At 46.4% G+C, this 18,093-nt stretch overlaps 2 protein-coding genes across 4 annotated transcripts in view; both read right to left on the minus strand.

The window, feature by feature from the left end:
• LOC311361162 (Y+L amino acid transporter 2) overlaps positions 1-3,189 on the minus strand; it is a 7,095-nt gene extending 3,906 nt beyond the window's left edge. Inside the window, exons 1-4 of the mRNA XM_084481373.1 lie at positions 2,482-3,189; positions 1,637-2,360; positions 850-975; positions 600-744 (exon numbers count right to left, since the gene is read on the minus strand). Of these exons, the coding sequence (XP_084337499.1) occupies positions 600-744; positions 850-975; positions 1,637-2,138 (773 nt within the window). The 5' untranslated portion in view covers positions 2,139-2,360; positions 2,482-3,189. The remainder of the gene's footprint in view (positions 1-599; positions 745-849; positions 976-1,636; positions 2,361-2,481) is intronic.
• A 104-nt stretch (positions 3,190-3,293) lies between these two features.
• On the minus strand, positions 3,294-17,280 carry ripk2 (receptor-interacting serine-threonine kinase 2). 3 transcript variants are annotated; one of them, XM_084480701.1, is made up of 12 exons: positions 17,152-17,280; positions 16,219-16,446; positions 15,941-16,094; positions 9,655-9,810; positions 8,942-9,099; positions 8,433-8,482; positions 8,083-8,244; positions 7,698-7,780; positions 7,171-7,266; positions 6,702-6,795; positions 5,349-5,588; positions 3,294-4,892 (listed from the first exon to the last, which is right to left on the minus strand). In XM_084480701.1, exons 2-12 carry the CDS (start codon positions 16,416-16,418, stop codon positions 4,495-4,497), a joined length of 1,791 nt encoding a protein of 596 aa, XP_084336827.1. In that variant the 5' UTR covers positions 16,419-16,446; positions 17,152-17,280; the 3' UTR covers positions 3,294-4,494. The 3 variants fall into 3 exon arrangements, with proteins under 3 accessions (XP_084336827.1, XP_084336826.1, XP_084336828.1); XM_084480700.1 differs by lacking the exon at positions 17,152-17,280 and having other exon boundaries at positions 16,219-16,555; XM_084480702.1 differs by lacking the exons at positions 16,219-16,446; positions 17,152-17,280 and adding an exon at positions 14,012-14,163 and having other exon boundaries at positions 15,941-16,071.
• Positions 17,281-18,093: the final 813 nt, after the last annotated feature.

Below are 18,093 nucleotides of genomic sequence, written 5' to 3' on the forward strand. Positions count from 1 at the left end.
AACAAAGCCTAATAATACTATGTGTTAAAATACGGAACTTTATTTATCATGTCATCATCATGTCAGCAGAACAGTCCAAACCCACAGAGGAAATGACCAGTGTGGAAGTGACCAGACCGCATGAAACATTTAGGTCAGAGGTTAGGTTGGGTGTGTAAGTAAACTGTCTAAGTAAAACAGTGTCAGAGTGTAACTGAGCTACAAATTAAAACCATGAAGACTGCATGCGTGTGTGTGTGTGTGTGTGTGTGTGTGTGTGTGTGTGTGTGTGTGTGTGTGTGTGTGTGTGTGTGTGTGTGTGTGTGTGTGTGTGTGTGTGTGTGTGTGTGTGTGTGTGTGTGTGTGTGTGTGCATGCCTGCCTGTGAATGCATCAAGCCGTGTTAGTGTAGTAGCTAAGGTGAATTCCCAACCCAAAGACACTTGGTTTGATCCCTGATGTTGGTAGCTCCGCCTAGCCTGTAGGAGTCCTTCAGTAAGAGGCCTGCCCCCTATACATGCTCCTCAATCTCCTGTATCCATTCTGAAGTCAATGGAAGTTGCTTCCTGACTAAATAGTAGCGTAAACCGTGGCAGGGGGGGGGGGGGGGCGATTTGCTACCTCTCCGGATTCTGAATTTCCTCTGTGACGAAGTTGAGCGTGTCCCAACCCGAGTAGGAAAATAGTGCAGAGTACAGAGCCAGGGCAATGGCTCCGGGCTCCGTCGAAGACCCTTCGAACGGAGCATCAAAGTTCCTGGTCTCCCCTGGAAGGAGACAAGTAGACCACCGTGGTGTTATGTGCTTCAACAGACACCGGACGTCATACGCCGCAACGCACTCTGGTCTCCGTGTCTCGATGTCGATCTCACCTGAAGAGATCTTGAGGATCCCCATGACGATGACCAGGATGAGCGCCATGAGCTTTGCATAGGTGAAGATGTCCTGGACGAGCGTTCCCCATTTCACATACGCACAGTTGATGAAGATCAGCACACCTGGAGCAAGCAATAGAATGCAAACATTGAGACAAGAGGGCAGCTGATAGGGTCAGCTGGGTTCTGAAACCATTCTCAGTTGAACCATGAGAGTGGGCTCCACTGTGGAGGAGAGGGGCAAAGGACAAAGGTACAGCAGAAATATTGATACACATCAGTCCATAGAAGTGTGTGGCTCAGTGTATGACACAATGTCCTGTGTGTGAGTTGTGTGCATGCTGTGTGCATGAGCGGTAGACAAGAGATGCCTTACTAGCTTTGGGTGGGGGGGCTGTTGGAACAGAAATTGATATCATATTCATTAGGGGTCGGTTCAACACCGCTCACAGAGTCAAATTGTTCACACTGGGGCCTTGGGTCTATAAATGGCGGCCTATTTTACAACCCCTACTTGTATGCAGGCGGTTTAAAAGAAACACATGGCTCAAAGGCTTGTTTCAGCTCGCTGGAGTAAATATACTTACGGCTCTTAGCCGAACACACAAGAACATATTTACCCATGAAAAAGAACTCCAACGCTAAAATACAAAAATATCAAATGGAGCACATGCTTCTTTTATCTCTCAGCGTACATTACAGGTCATGATTTCCCTAATGTCCATGAAACCCTTTAAGCCAATCAGAGACAGAGAGAGGGGGGGGGGGGGGGGGGTGACCTTACAGAGACAAGCAGCAGCGATGAGGCGGATGGCGTCGTAGGGGGGCTGGCAGGTGGGGTACAGGGCCTCCACCAGGTAGTTGGCGAAGGTGAGCGAGATGATGGCCTGGCTGGCGGGCTCGATCAGCAGGATCGACGTCCACAGGCGGATGAACGCCGGGAAGCCGCCGAAGGACTCCAGAATGTAGGCGTAGCTGGCGCCCGACTTGGTGATGGTGGTGCCGAGCTCGGCGTAGCACAGCGCGCCAAACACGGAGAAGACGCCCCCGAGGCCCCAGATGACCAGCGACAGGCCGTAGGAGCCGCTGTGCATCAGGACCCCCTTGGGTGACACGAAGATGCCCGAGCCGATCATGTTGCCCACGATGAGGCATATGCCGTTGATCAGCGAGATCTCCCGCTTCAGCTGCATCTTCTCAACCTTCCCGCCCGTTGCCTTGAGGTCCTCGTCCGAGGGAGCCTGACGGGTACATAGCGCCCCCGACCTCTGACCCCCTTCCCCCATACCCTGCACCAACACACACTGTTACCACGGAGACCACGGAGCCACAGGTCAGTTCAGTTCAACACTCAAAACAAGTGGATTGTGTTGTCGTTCTTTTCATGTGATGGTTTTCAAACGCAGAGTGTTCTTGTTCCTCATTCAATTGTGTGCCTTTAAATTGTGATTGAACACTTAAGCGTGTGAACGCCAACCCAACAGTTGACCTATATATGCTCCATATACCTTCAAGAAACACACACAAAGGTGAGTCAGAAAATGGGTTGATTTATTAACACTAAAACATCATATCACTGACACTGACAGGAAACCAAAAACACGTGAATGAAAACAAGAGGGAACTCACCTTTGTGTGTTCAACATAAACAAAATTGATCAAGGAATCCTCTCACACCAGCATTACACTGGAAGGTTTTGAAGTCAAATTGAGCAAGGCACCACATGAATCCCATCTGAGGGGGGTAAGCAACAAGCCTGCCAATGTTGCAATCGCTGCCTCCCAGGGCAAGCCAGGAGGGTTTTTCCAACAGCACACACTACTCAACACTACCCACCACATCCCGTCCCCCAACCGTCTATTTTGAGAGGGAGTAGTGCCCCTCCTTTTCTGGGCGAAGCCTTAAAGTGAACCGGGACACAATTCCAGGCCTGATGCCTTGTCATAATATATTATTAGTATTCCCATGTCTGCAGCACAGCATAACACAGTATCACCATGAAAGACCCAGAGACTACCCAGGACCTTTGACCTACAAGAACTAGGGTTAATAGTTTTAGTTTCAGGCATACAACATCTTTCTATCATGTTTCAGACAATGGTAACTAACAACTTTAAACGATAGCGGTCCACAAGGGTGCGGTTATGTTTGCGCAAAGGATTATGGGGTGTTGTTAAATATTGGGGGTAAAGTGGGCATGAAACAGCTTCGTTGGGATGAGCTTTGTACAGAATATAAGCCCATTGTCTCAGAGAAAAGCCAGAGAGAGTTTGAGCCAGAGCAGCGGTGGAGGCTATGGGATCTCCTGTTCTGCCACAGCTTTGCTGCTGCTCCAGGCCATGCAGACCACACACACCTTGTGGAACACAAGGTCCACACTGGACATGCGCCGCCCCCCCCCCCCTCCGAGACAGGACTTTCTTCTGTGTTGTTTCCTTCATATTCCGGCTGAATCTGCAGAGCAACTTCCTGCTTTGGGCTTCACCCAACAGGCATTAAAGACAAGGGCTAAGAGCACTTGACCCGCATTGTGCCATGAGGACAGCCTTTTGTGCTTTCTTCACAGCGATGGAAGAAAGCGAACGGCATGCAGAGGTTTCACTTTTAAAAACTAGAGCCAATCAAAATGCGGACAATGGATAGAAATGCTGTGCAGTCGGCATAAAGCCAGTCCTGACCCCATCTGCACCTACAGCCACAGTCTGTTTTGAAGATGAAAGGAGAACAGTTAAGTCCACCGAACAATCAGACATACTACAGACATTTTTATTCATGTGTGAATATATGTGTCAAAACATTTTTTTCTTCAAATGAAAAGAAAAAAGCCTTAAACAAATAACAAAAGGTTGCCACGGAGTAGAGACAAAGCAAGTTGATCCTGTTTACAGTTATACTCTAATTCAACTGTCCCATTAATGGAAGGAATACTTACTATGTCACCTGTATTACATACCTGATGCTCCAACGTTAATAACACAATTATCCAGTGAAATACAGTTCAGGTCAATTATTTAGCTTCTCACAATGTTTGCAACATTATGCTGAACTCGATAGTAGTATATCAAAGACACCATATATCCTACTGAGTAGAACATGGTTGAGGTGCCTCCTGTTTAGTCCAACACAAGCCGTCTGTCAAATACTGCAAGTTAAGCACCACAATGACAGCATTACCTTAGTGCTGCACTTAATAACAAAACACAAACCATTAAGACTATATTTTGAACTGCCATGAGATGCAGTGAAAGAAGACACAGCTACTCTTATTCTTCCATTCATACCTTACGCAACTTATATTCGTATCTAATTTAGACCAACTGAAAATACTTATAATAGCATTTTTTATAAATAAATGGCCATACAAAAATACTCTTAGTTATACATAACTGAAACTCTCTTTTTTCAACAACATATAAGCAACAACGGAATCCAAAGAATTCATCTTCCTTGCGACTATTTCATACTGCTGTGCAACTTTATGAATTCTGTACTGTACTGTGCGTACGTGTTGTAAACCAAGAAACCAATATGTGCGCCAGAATCCCAGAAGTCTCCTTATTGGACCCATTTGTGTGGAAGCTCCCTCGGTGAGCTGCCCTATCAGTCCACTTCAAGGCAGCCCCGCTCACCTTCTTCTGACGCTACCTCCGCTGGGGGCCGGCGTCCCCCAGGGAGAGCAGCGGGGCGCTGGGCCCCGGCGTCACCGGGGACACGATCACGGCCGGGTAGGGCTGCAGTCGGTGCTGCTTGTTCCTGTACAGCGTGTGCACCACCAGGCGGCAGCAGTCCTCGCTGTGCCGGTGGGCGGTGTCCAGCAGCTGGCGCACCTTGGCCGTGCGCGTGGGCTGGTTCACCACCAGCTCATAGTCCTCGCGCATCAGGAGGCAGCGGGACAGAAGGGCGTCCAGGCTCTGGTTCAGGCACGCCTCCGTCATGTTCTCCACAATCTCCTCGCGGCGGGACGTCATCCAGCGGCCCACCGGGCCCTGCTGAGGCCCCGACGGAGTTGCTTGGAGAACCAAGGCTGGGTGTGGAGCCCCTGGGGGAAGGAGAGGGGACATTACTTTATTGAAATACAAAGTATTTAGCAAAGGAAATGTGTGTGGGTCTGTGTCAGTGGGGAGCAGTGAGCTGATGCCTGATACCTGATAACAATAGTGTGGCTTGCTTTGCAACCACACAGATCATCTAGCCTGGGAATACACCGCATTCACAGCTAATATGGACCACTGGTGTGTGTTTACATAAAATATGTATGTGAATGATTTGGTGTGTGTACCTCATGCCAGACACATGCAAACACACACACATTATTTCCACCTTTCATCATTACTCATAGATGCTCATAGATGTTAGGCGATAGCTCCAGTACCGCCTAACATACCACTCTGCTAATGAGCATAAACAACTCCCACGTTACATTATGATAAGAGGATACATGAGTAAATTACACATTACGGGATGAAAAATAAACAAGATAACCCTTGGGCCCCACCTTGTTCCTGTAATTGTCCGGTAGGCATGACGGGGAAGTTGTCCGTTGTCTGTTGTTTAAGGGTCTCGCACATGGCGACCCCACCGTAGCAGTAGGCCTGGCCGGGGTCCTTCATGGGCCTGGCGGTCTGGGCGTAGGCGACTGTGGTGTGGGTACAGTTCATGTCCTGGACGGGGCTCAGGTCCCTCAGGGGCCCCGGACAGTCCAGTGTCGGGCATAGGAACGACGCCTGAGCTCCATCTGAAGGGGGGTTCAAAGGTCAATAGGAGGAACAACACAGTGGGGTGAATCTTCAGCACAGTAAGGAGTAGAACTGCAGCGGGGGAATTGTCTTGTGTTTGGTCAGGACGTATGCAGACACGTATCTGTAGCTAGTTTATTTTGTCTGATGGAAGCAAATGTGAGCGTTTGTGGGCAAATTCCAGCTAATGATTCCATGTGTACATATATAAAGAGAGAAACTAAGAATCACATGTATCTCCTCTATGGGTGCCAACTCAAACCTGCACCCTAAACACACTGCCATTATACTGCAAAGATCCACCAAGTCATTTGTTTCATCAGGTTTAAACTGAATGAACATTCCAATAGCACAGCCATTAATGCCCATTTAGAATTACCTTTTTCTAAACTAGGGGTTGCATTTCTGAACAAAATGTGTGATTGCATCTTGGTCCGTTAGCTTTTTACATGCTGACATGGTATTGCATATGGCCTCGTTCACTGCAAGCAAAAGTGGACATCATTTTCCTAACACTGAAGAGGTGGAGTTTTTTTGCAATGCAAACTTTGTCTGAACAATCATATTGGAGCTCATGCAACTTTGGAGGGACAATGGGGGACAAGTGACAATAGCAGTTGATAATGTTGTTTCACTTTCATATGACAAATGTACTTATTGTAAGTCGATTAAAAGTTGTATCAGTGATTCTAGGCCGAAACATAAATGATCACATTCATCTGATCTTTCCTCACGATCCGCCAGCTGCCCGCCCCATAAGCAGGCCGTCAAAAAAACGCATCTCTGTAGGCAGCCTATGCGCCGAGATCGTACACAAAAACAAATGGTACTACCAACCACTCAAACCAAAATAAATAGTATTCCAACCAATCACCGACAAGAGGTGGGTGTTTAGGGGTTTTGTGCTGCGTTTATGATAGTTTTTACTGGATGCACGAAACACAGTTTGTTTGGGATCTCGCTTCGAATACCAACAGAAGTGACATCACCCAACCTCGCTGACCTCACCCAACCTTTAACTATCTGCTAAATGCCCTAAATGTAAAAGTGAATTGTAAGGGGCTAGCGTGCTAGACGCGTTGCATGGCAATCATACCGAGTGGCTTCATTACCTTTAGTGGGAGGGGCGTCGAGGCTGGTGAGGAACCCTGGCTGAGATATGTCCGTTTCCTGAGAGGAGGCGGAGCCTGAGGAGGTGGAGGTCTCCTATTGGAGGGGCAGACACATGCTAAACAGACCGGCAACACTCAATGCTCCTTGGAGTTGGCAGTTGAAAACATTTTAAAATATGTAGATTGTAATTATAGAAATTATTGTGGAAGGTTGCTTATTCCTTCAGAATATTTAATTAGTCAATTAAGATCAGACATTTGACTTATTCCAGTTGGGAAATGTGGAATAGAACACTGCAGAAGTACAGAACAGTAATAATATTTAAACATAGTGAACAAATGTCAAATAAGAAGGTGAAAAGAAACTTTAAATACTAAAGCCTGCACCTGAATCTTAATGTATGAGGTTGAACTACACACAGCATGGTTTCCATGTCGCATAGTGGTTGTGTTAGGGCAGGGTACATACCGGCCAAGGCCTGGGGCTTTCCTTCAGAAAGTGCATGGATCTCTGCGCCTCCTTCTGGCAGACGGCCTGGCCCAGAGAGCAGCTCACACTCCTCCTCTAAGGAGGGTCCAACACAACATAGGGGGTTCAAGGGTCTTTTTGCTTGATGAACCATCCTTGCAAATTTACATTTTTTGTAAATTTCTTTACTTCTCCAAGTGAACTTGATACATGCTGACTTATGGGACAAGAAGAAAATACTATTCTAAGAGATAAAAGATGTGAAACCGAGGCTGGAAAGAGGAAGGGTATTTGCAACAGGAAAGGAAATGATGAGTTTGAAGAAACTCTATGTCACGGCTCTAGCCCAAAATGACCTCCAATAGGACTCTATATTACGCCACACCACGCAACGTTACACAGCGGTTTGAGCAACCTCACCCAGCCCCAGTCTAATCAGTGTGACTCGACCAGTTGAGGTTGCTTTAAAACCAGCCTTCAACCACACACACCCTCCACAGACCCAGAAACTCTGTTTTCTGACCAACCTTTGTCTTGATTTCAAAGACGGCCTCTAGGAAGTCAATGTCATCATATCTCCTCAGCATGGGCTCCAGCTCCATCAAGCACTCTTAGAGACACACAGTACACATTGAAAGTGTGAGTGTGTTAGAAAATCCTCCCAGAATTGGGGCCCGTTTTGCATTTCCTCCGCAACTGACTGAGGTTGTTCAATGAAGGCTTGTATTATGTAAGTGTCTCCTATATCCATTAACCAAATAGTAAACAGTATTTGCTGTAACACATCTTTTACCAAAGATGGCACCGTGGCGCTGTGGTGTCACTGGAACGTTTTTGTTACCCTGAGCTTTATTTACCAAATCAAATGACCCTCAAGGCTTTTATTTGGGGGGCCCCGTGTTGTGTTCTTACGGAGGAAGGTGGGCCGGTCGTCGGGCTCGCCTGCCCAGCCGGAGGTCATGAGGTGGACCAGGATCTCTCTACTGGGGATGTCATCCGGCAAACTGCCCGCACCCGTGTCAGGGCGGGTCCCGTTTATCACGCAGAACATAATCTGCATGGGGTTGATCGTGTCTGCCACACACACGCACACACACACACACACACACACACACACACACTGAATTAATTAGTATTGCTACGGTAAAGAGATAGTTAAATGCACTTTGACAAGGAATCCATTTCATAGTAGGAGCTGTTGGACTACTTTATTCAATGTGAATTTAAAAGTATACTTCCGTATAAGCCATCAGTCTGGTTACCTTCGAATGGAATCTGCCTGGACAGCACTTCCCACATGATGATGGCGTAGCTACAGAGTGAGCATAGAGGGGTGAACCCGTGAGGCACGAAGAGCATGGCGTCACTTATGTTATTCCCCTTGGCAGGACAAGAATTCCCCTTTTCTTTCAAATGATTCACCTTCTGAAGAGCTGGCTGTGGGTTGCTATTGCTATTGCATCCTGTCTATCGGTATGCTGAAAACCCGGTTCAACAAACTTCGAGGAAGTCTGCCTCAACACGAGGCACTCTTTCTTTTTTTACTCTTTTAAACCAGGGCTTAAAACGTTTCCGTCTACAAAAGCCATTGTTATGGATTGTGCTTTAAGTGTCTTTAAAAAGTTGATTCCTGCACATGTAAAGCACTTTGAATGGCCTTTGTTTTTTTAAGGGTGCTTTACGAATGAACTATGAACGAGTAGGTTTCTGAGTAGGTTTCTGATGGAAGAAAAGCAATAAGTATGTGAATAGACACGGTGGCCTCTCTCACCTGTACATGTCGTACTTGACGTCCGTCTTGCGGTTCCTGTTGGGATGATACTCCTCGGGGGGCATGTAGATGACGGTGCCCCCTATCTCTGTGGGTTTGGACCCAGAACCTTTACTGATGGACAACTGCCGCCATTTGGACAGGCCAAAGTCCGCAATCTGAGCCGCCGAACATGAGCATTACAAGTTTAAGAGGAAATGTATTTCTTGTTATTGTTTCACTCAGTTCATCTAAATAGTTTTTTATACTCTGCAGATTGTCTTTGATCCTTCTTAATTCTTTAGTAAGGGGACCAATGTTGTTTTATAAGGTATAAGTACATTTCCATAATACATTAAGCAATCACATGCATCATTAGTCCATCGCAAGATGTCTTTTTGAATGACCCTGGGTCATTTGAAAAGAAGAGCCCTAGCCTATATAAGGGATTCCACAACAGAACCATCAGGACCCCTGAGCCATACACTGAGCTGGAAAGAGAATGACAGCTTATTCATGTTCAAATCCACTCCTGTCCTCTTCTTCTTCAGTCATAACAAAAGGTTAAATTAAAACTGAAAAGGCTGTATTGCACTTATCATGCATGCATGCATGCACTGCACAACACACACACACACACACACACACACACACACACACACACACACACACACACACACACACACACACACACACACACACACACACACACACACACACACACACACACACACCTTGACGTGAAACTCCCCATCCAGCAGGATATTCTGTGTCTTGAGGTCGTGATGCAGGAGTGGCGGGGTCATGTTATGGAGGAAGTTGACCCCCAGCGCAATCTGGTACAGGATCCTCAGCCGCAAGGGCCAGTGGAGATGGGGATACGATTCCTTCTGCACAGACCAAGACTCACTTCAGCCATTATCGCCATTAACCTGTTGTTATTTATCCATCTTCACTTTGGTTGTACTTGTATACACTGTGTATTATCGTTATCATTAAGTTAAATTAAGAGCCGACTCCAGGTGTGTTGATCCCAGTGCGTACATGTTGCATTTCGGATACTTAACTGAGTCAGTGCTATTGATATATCGTTTTGTATTGTATTGTTGTATTATCCTATGGTGTGGGGTATGTTAGGATTGGATTATTCTTCCCTAAACCTGACCGGGCGACGCCCATTCGCAATCACAAATATTGAACATGTTAAATATGATCTAATATATCCTGTAGTGAGGGATAGGATTGTCAGGCTGGAGTTTTGGTTTTGAGGACAACTGGCTTGTTGGGGAATGAAATAGGTTAGTGAACAATTCCGGTATTTTGAACATTGAACATTGAGCCCCCTTTCTGGTTTGTCTAGGATGAAATAGAGTGGTTGAAATTTTGACTATTGGTCCTGTCTCGGGTATTTGGCTTATTAAGATTGGTTCTAGCCCTACTGTTGAGATGGAGAACCGAGCGAAAAGACTAAAACCAAACGTAAACAGCCCCCTTTCTGTTTCCGGCCAACGAGCAATGAGTCTTCCAACAGAAATCAATGGGATTTACAAAATGCGATAAATGTGCAATAAAACACAACAGAAACTGTATTTCGCTACAATACTTGATTTGGAACATCAACGAACACCACTAACCACTTGGTGAGTTTCCCATTTCTGAAAACTAATGTTTAGGGTTGTTTTAAGGACAGGTTTGTGCATGCCCATTGCCAGCCATTCTGAATCAGGCATGGGTGATTCTAATGCCGCTTTTCCACCGCCAGTACCAACTCGACTCGACTCGACTCGCCTCGACTCAACTCGGTTTGGTTGCGTTTCCATCTAAAAAAGTACCTCTTCAATGTGGGCGGGTCGTAGAAAAGAACCTCTCCACCATGGGCGGGTCGTCATTAGGTTTTAATCACGGGAGACGCGATTCCCGGGAAATCTGAATCTGATCAAGACTATTTCCTGATTCCCGGGAAAGGTTATGATGGGAAATAAAATAAAATAAAAAGCGCAATGACTGCGCGTCTATTGTTGTCATACGGTAACGTTGATAGAGGCGAAACTCGAGCCCTAGGAAAGGAACGACACTGAAACGAAACAGCGAAACGCTGATCCTCCGGAGCCGGTCCGTGGACTCCAGCCACGCCGGACACACACAACCACGCCCGACACACATAACGACGCGCAGCCTAACTCTAGCCCCGGGAAAGGAGCGACACACACGGCGAAACGCTGATCAGTGTCCCCCTCGGGAGCGGGTTCGTGGACTCCAACCACGCCGGACACAACTTAACTTTGAGTGATTATTCCCATTTACAGCCGCTGGCCAATCAGTTACCAGCAGCCTGTTTACGTCACACAAAAGTACCTACTCCTCTCGCTTGGAACCTCGACGGAGGTAGTACTAAAAAAAAGTACCCGGTACTAGGTACCAGGTACTTTTTTTGCCAATGGAAACGCAAAAAAGGCGTGGCGAGTCGAGTCGAGTCGAGCTGGTACTGGCGGTGGAAAAGCGGCATAAATGAGCCAAATATCCGAGACAGGACCAATTTTCGGTGTCAACCACTCTATTTCATCCTAGACAAATCAGAAAGGGGGCTCAATGTTCAAAATAATTGTCCTAAGAATTGTCCTTTAAAGGTCCCATGGCATGAAAATTTCACTTTATGAGGTTTTCTAACATTAAGTTGAGTTCCCCTAGCCTCCCTATGGTCCCCCAGTAGCTAAAAATTGCATTAGGTGTAAACCGAGAAGTAGCTATCTTACTCGTCTTTGAAAAAAGGATCGCTGAAACGCTTCGATTTGGCTTCCGGAACCGTATGACGTCATACGGGACCAGGTTACCTCCCCTTTCTCTGCTTGGCCCGCCCAGAGAATTTGGCCTGCCAATGATACAATGAGCTAGGACCGTGCGAGCGCCACATGTGTGTGTGTGAATACACACATTGTAACGCAAGTGTTCTTTGTTATTTGGATAACCGTTCTGCTGCAACACAATAATGCAAGCTTGCATAAAGCTCCCATTGAAAAGACTAGACTGCGTCGGGTTGGTTGAGAAGGAATTGGGAACCGCGACATGGAGGAGAAAAGGATTGTTGCCCAGGATTGTCCGTCGGAGCCTGGGCGGACGCTGGGCGGGCAGCCTCGGGGGCGGGCAGCGTTCAGCCCCGGGGGTGGCCAGCGGGGCTCCGACGGACCGCTGCCGTGGCAGCGGGGCTGGGCGTTCAGCCCCGGGGGTGGCAGCGGGGCTCCAACAGACAATCCTGGGCAACAATCCTTTTCTCCTCCATGTGGCGGTTCCCAATTCCTTCTCAACCAACCCGACGCAGACAACTTCGGGCAACAATCACTGGCAACAATCCCCTTCTCCTCCATTTTGCGGTTCAGTCTGTACTTAATATTGACGTAGAAGTGGAAGAACCAGAGGCGTCTGAGAACCAGACGCAGTCGTTTGAAATTCATAATATCATCCGGAGGCGCAAACAGCTTTTGACCATAATAATATATATTATATTATATAGATCTAAATATAATATGATATTATTTAGATATAGAGCTCCAGGACTCCCGCCGGAGCACCCGGAGTGTTCAGTGTTCCACTGTAAACACTAGCGCATGGTACCGTGGCCGTAAGCAGCTCAGGGCCACACCCCCACCTTGACCTGCCTCTAAAAACGGCGCGTTTGTGGAGAGCTCATTGTGGGACTGGCTCGTAGTGGCTGTAACTCTGCACCAAGGCTGAATTTCTTGAACGTCTTCAAGTACTGTATTAGGGGCCCACTAATACCTATATTAAAGCATCCATAAAATAGCATGCCATGGGACCTTTAATGCCTGGTTAGTGCCTTGTTAATGCCTGGTGTGCTGTGCAAAATCGTTGCCACACTTAAAGACCAAAACAGTTAAATGTATCTTCATATTGTGAGGTTTATAGGCAGGTCATTTTTTGTTTTTTTGTTGAAGGTGGTTTCAAATAGGAAAAAAAAAACCTTTTCCTAATTTTGACAAGACTTTGGAATAAAAGAGCAGTTTGTGGGCACATCGCTGTCAGGGACCACATTGAGGAAAGTCCCTCATGGACTTTCCCTTGGGGGGATATGATGCTGTCACTAGCTACTGTGAGATAAAATATCTAGAATCGTATTCTAGTCTCTCTTTGGCCATGGGGAAACCCGATCACATGCAAGAGTTTAAGTGACTAATTTCAAACACTGGGGCCAAGAATAAATAAAAAAATAAAACAAGAGATGTATAAGGGCTGGAGAACTATTCAAAACTGTCATCGGAAATATTTTACATAAATAAGGAACTGACCGATGTCAAACATGTTGGCACAAAAATGTCAAACTAATAAAACAGAATAATGTGTACAAATAAACACAGCAAATATAAAGTGTTTTCATTTTACATTGCATTGCATTCAGGGAGACTACTTAAGAATGAGGAACCACGATGACATGATGACAACTTACTTCTCCTTTATGTGAAAAGACCAGTAAAAGAGCGGGGTATACCATCAGTGGCGGCTGGTGGTTTTTAAAGTGAGGGAGGAAGGACTGCACGCTTGGTTGCCATTGGCCTGCTTGCACTGTTAGTGGCGTATGGTGGCATAAGTGAGACTCAAGTTGTTTCAGGGTGTTTTGGTGAACTACAAAATAGCATGGAGGGATAATTATGTGAATAAAATTGATACAAATCCACCACAAAACCACCTCAACTGACTCCTTTCTAAGCAGAGGAGCAGCGGCTCTAATCCGAGTTCCTCCCGGATGGCTGAACTTCTCACCCTATCCCTAAGGGAGAAGCCAGCCACCCTCCTGAGAAAACTCATCTTGGCCGCTTGTATCCGTGATCTCGTCCTTTCGGTCATCACCCACCCCTCATGACCATAGGTGAGGATAGGAACGAAGATCGACCGGTAGATCGAGAGCTTTGCCTTGCGGCTCAGCTCTCTTTTCATCACAACAGTGCGGTAAAGCGACCGCAATACCGCCCCTGCTGCTCCGATTCTCCGGCCAATCTCACGCTCCATCGTACCCTCACTCGCGAACAAGACCCCGAGGTACTTGAACTCCTTCACTTGGGCTAAGGACTCATTTCCTACCCGGAGAAGGCAATCCACCGGTTTCCTGCTAAGAGTCATGGCCTCAGATTTAGTGGTGCTGATCCTCATCCCAGCCGCTTCACACTCGGCTGCCAGCCGATCCAGTGAGTGCTGAAGGTCACAGGCCGATGATGCCATCAGGACCACATCATCTGCAAAGAGCAGTGTTGAGAACCTCAGATCACTGAACTGCAACCCCTCCCCACCACGACTACACCTCGATATCCTGTCCATGAATATCACAAACAGGATTGGTGACAAAGCGCAGCCCTGGCGGAGGCCAACACCCACCGGGAATGGAACTGACTGGCTGCCGAGAACGCGGACACAGCTCTCGCTTTGGGAGTACAGAGATTGGATGGCCCTGAGGAGGACCCTCTTACCCCGTACTCCCGTAGCACCTCCCATAGTTTCTCCCGGGGGACCCGGTCATATGCCTTCTCCAAATCTACAATGGGGGACAATCTGAGGTTCGACAATCGGCCGAACCCTCCTTTCCAGCACCTTAGAGTAGACTTTCCCAGGGAGGCTGAGAAGTGTGATACCCTGGTAATTGGCACACACTCTCTGGTCCCCCTTTTTGAACAGGGGAACCACCACTGTGGTTTGCCACTCCTTTGGCACTGTACCAGACTCCCACACAATGTTGAATAGGCGTGTCAACCAAGACAGTCCTTAAACACCCAGAGCTTTTAGCATTTCTGGCTGGATCTCATCAATCCCTGGGGCTTTGCCACTGCAGAGATGTTTAACTACCTCAGTAACTTCCACCAGGGAAATTGACGACGAACCACCATCAACCTCGAGCTCTGCCTCCATCATAGAGGCCACCCTTTCAGACGGCTTGGTAACCCAATGGTGGAGTACCGAAAAATAGGTAGACTCAGCGCGTATGTTATGTTCTAAAAAAATAGAATAATCTAAAATAGGTACAAGATTTCCCTTTACAAATAGTAGTAGTTTGTAAGAAACCAAACTTAAACTCACCCTTACCTCAGGTACCACTAGAAAGCTTGCCTGTGATAAGATGTGTCTGTGCCTGTGATGACGTTCTAGACTCCGCCGTAAGACATCTAGTGTTCTATATATATCTATGGGGTACTACGAACCTCGCTGAACATACCCAGGCTTTCTTGGGAAAACCTGAATCGACAGAGACGCAACTCGCAATCAGAGTTAAATGGACACTCACTTAGGATTCGATAAGTCGAGCCAGGTTTTCCGCTTTAGGGTCAACACACGTTCATGTGAAAGGGGTGTTTATCGCGTCATTTTACTCACCTTTACAAAATGGATAGAGCAAGAGCAGTCTATTTCACTCAAGAGGAACAGAAAGTCATAATTAACTCCTATGAGGAGTTCAAAAATCAGATAACAGCTAGGGGCAACACAATTGCACATACTGGCTAGGGAGGTGTGCTGGCAAAAAATAGCCGATCGTGTAAATTCGTGTGTGAAAGTGAAAGGATTCTGCATATAGTCTATAAAATAACTATGCCAAATGATGAATTGTTTGCATTAATCCCGATAGAGTGATGATGATTTCAAAATGCATAAGCAACGTCCAACCTGCCTTGCTCTATAATTTAGGGAATTCAATTTAAATACACTGTATATAAGAAATGTATTGCATATGTTTTCAACCGCTGTGAGGTAGTGGTGGTGGCGTAGTGGGTTCAAGTTCGAAATAATCACAAAAATATAATTCCATAACCTTTAGTGAATAAGTATTCCATATGACATATGACACATATCATAACCTAGGCTCTGAGCACAACATACCTCGCTAACCCACTAATCGAGGTTCGTAGTATATTCCACAGGATGAATGAATATTATGTTAAGCTTGACAGCAGCAAAGCCCTACACAATAACCCACGCATTAACCAACCACTGCAAAATCCCAGTAAGACTAAATATGGTCATTACCTCGTTGAGCAGGCGGTCCAAAGAACCATTGCACATGTACTCCGTAACGATACAGAAGAACTCTGGCTCGTTGCACACACCGTAGATCTGGATGATGTAGTTGAACCTGACTTTGTGGAGCACCTCAGCCTCCTTCAACAGGCTATTTCTCTCCCTGCAGCACACACACACACGTAACCCATATGATTTGAGGAAGTAATATTAAAGATTACTGCGCAACAAATCAGTTTCGTGTAACATCAGAAGGAGATGCATCACGGGGGCTTAAAATAGCGTACCTTTCGCCAACTGGAGAGTCGATTTTCAGGCACTTGATGGCTACAGAGGTTCGCCAGTCCGAGTGCTGAGCCTTGAACACAGCGCCGAAGCCTCCTTTGCTGAGGTAGTGTAGATCAGTAAGCTTTTGGTAGGGGATCACCGGCAGGGTGCTCGTCAGGGTGCCGATGTTCACACAGCCGGTGTGCGTGTTGAGGTCCATACTCTTCAACACGTCCCGCCGATACTCACTACAACCAAGTAATAACCGAGTTCAACGGGGAAATCAGCCGCTCATTTCCAGTAAAGCCTGTTTCCTCAGGGTGATTAACACAGCCCTCAGTCCGTCTCTGGTTCACACTGTCTGTCTGGCTTTCTGTCCCGTCAAACGACAGAAGTGAAAGCCCTCGAGGGGGCGGGCTGTCTGGGGAGGTCTTACTCGATCTTCCGGTAGCTTATTACTCAATAATCTAGCTGTTAATGTATGTATAATTTGGCTTATTATTAATTTATTGTGCGCTATATTTATGAGTATTAAATTACCTTATCAATTAATAACCGTGTTTGTTTGAGTGTGTGAGTCAGTCAACAGTCCAGTCCGTTCACGTCCACCAAAAGTAAACAAACACAGTAAGCACCTTTTTAACAACAACAACAAACAACAAACAACAACAAACAACAAAACATTGCTGTTATTTGTTAATGTGTATATAGTTAGATTTAAGTTTGAAAGACGGCCGCTTCCTGAAGATAAGATAATATAGACTTTAATTTCTCAAAGGGACATTTCCTTTGGGAGCTGATGAAAAAGTACCTTCAGTCCATGGCGTTAACATTCAGTTGGCTAGTAAACGTAATTCCTAGTTCTCTCCAACTTGTCGCTGAATTAATTTAGTATAGGCCTACTGTTGTTGTTGAACCTATCGTAAACACCAGCGGGGTATACTAGTACGAACCTCGATTAGTGGGTTAGCGAGGTATGTTGCGCTCAAAGCCGGGGTTATTCCGCTCGGTGTTTCGAGTTTTTCCGTGAGTTTCGGAGGTTCGGACCTAGTGGTGTGTTCCAGATGCCTCGGACACCAGCCTTTCGAGTTTCAATTGTGACGTCATTTCCTGTCTCGTAGCCCTTTTAGCGTTCCCATTCGTCTTTGTGATCGTGTCATGTCATTGGCTAGTCATTGTTATTGTTAGCTACATTACTCTTTAGCAAACCAGGGGGGTATTCCATCAACCAGGCTAAGCGCAAAGCCGTGCTTATTTCGCTTAGCCTGGCTTCTTTCAGCTAGAGTTCGTTCCATTAACGTGATTTAAGGGAATCTCTAGTGATGGCAATGCGATACCGAAGCTCCGATACGTGCTTTGAACCCTTCGCTATGAAGCACTGCTTCGAAGCTTGCTTTGGTGTGGAAATAAACACGTGATATGTGATGTCAGAAGCAGAAACTGTTTCGTTTCTTCAATGGACCTGACTGGTTCGCGATCCAATCAGCTGATCGATCCATTCTGACAGGCTGACGTTTTGAATTTGAGCGCCGACACGTAATAAGTGCTCTAAACCATGGATAATTTGTGTTATTCAATAACTTTGCTATTGCTATTGCATTGTTGCTTTTGCGTATTGGATCATTATCATTCATCTTCCTTTGAGTGATTCCCAGCCCCCTGTCATAATTCGACAAGCACAAACATGGCAGCCCCCTGTCATTCATTTACATCTGGGGTCGGCTTAGCTCAGGAGGTAGAGCAGGTAGACTTGAAATCGGAATGTCGCTAGTTCCATCCCCGGCGATCGTATTGTCATAGTTTTACAAGCACACCCAAGCCAGCAACCTATGCCATATTTTCCCAGCACTCTCCTCAATAAAACAACACACATTCATCAATCTTTATTTGTAAAT

The sequence above is a fragment of the Micromesistius poutassou genome, assembly GCF_964030765.1.
Source record: "Micromesistius poutassou genome assembly, chromosome: 16".
Lineage (NCBI taxonomy): Eukaryota > Metazoa > Chordata > Actinopteri > Gadiformes > Gadidae > Micromesistius > Micromesistius poutassou.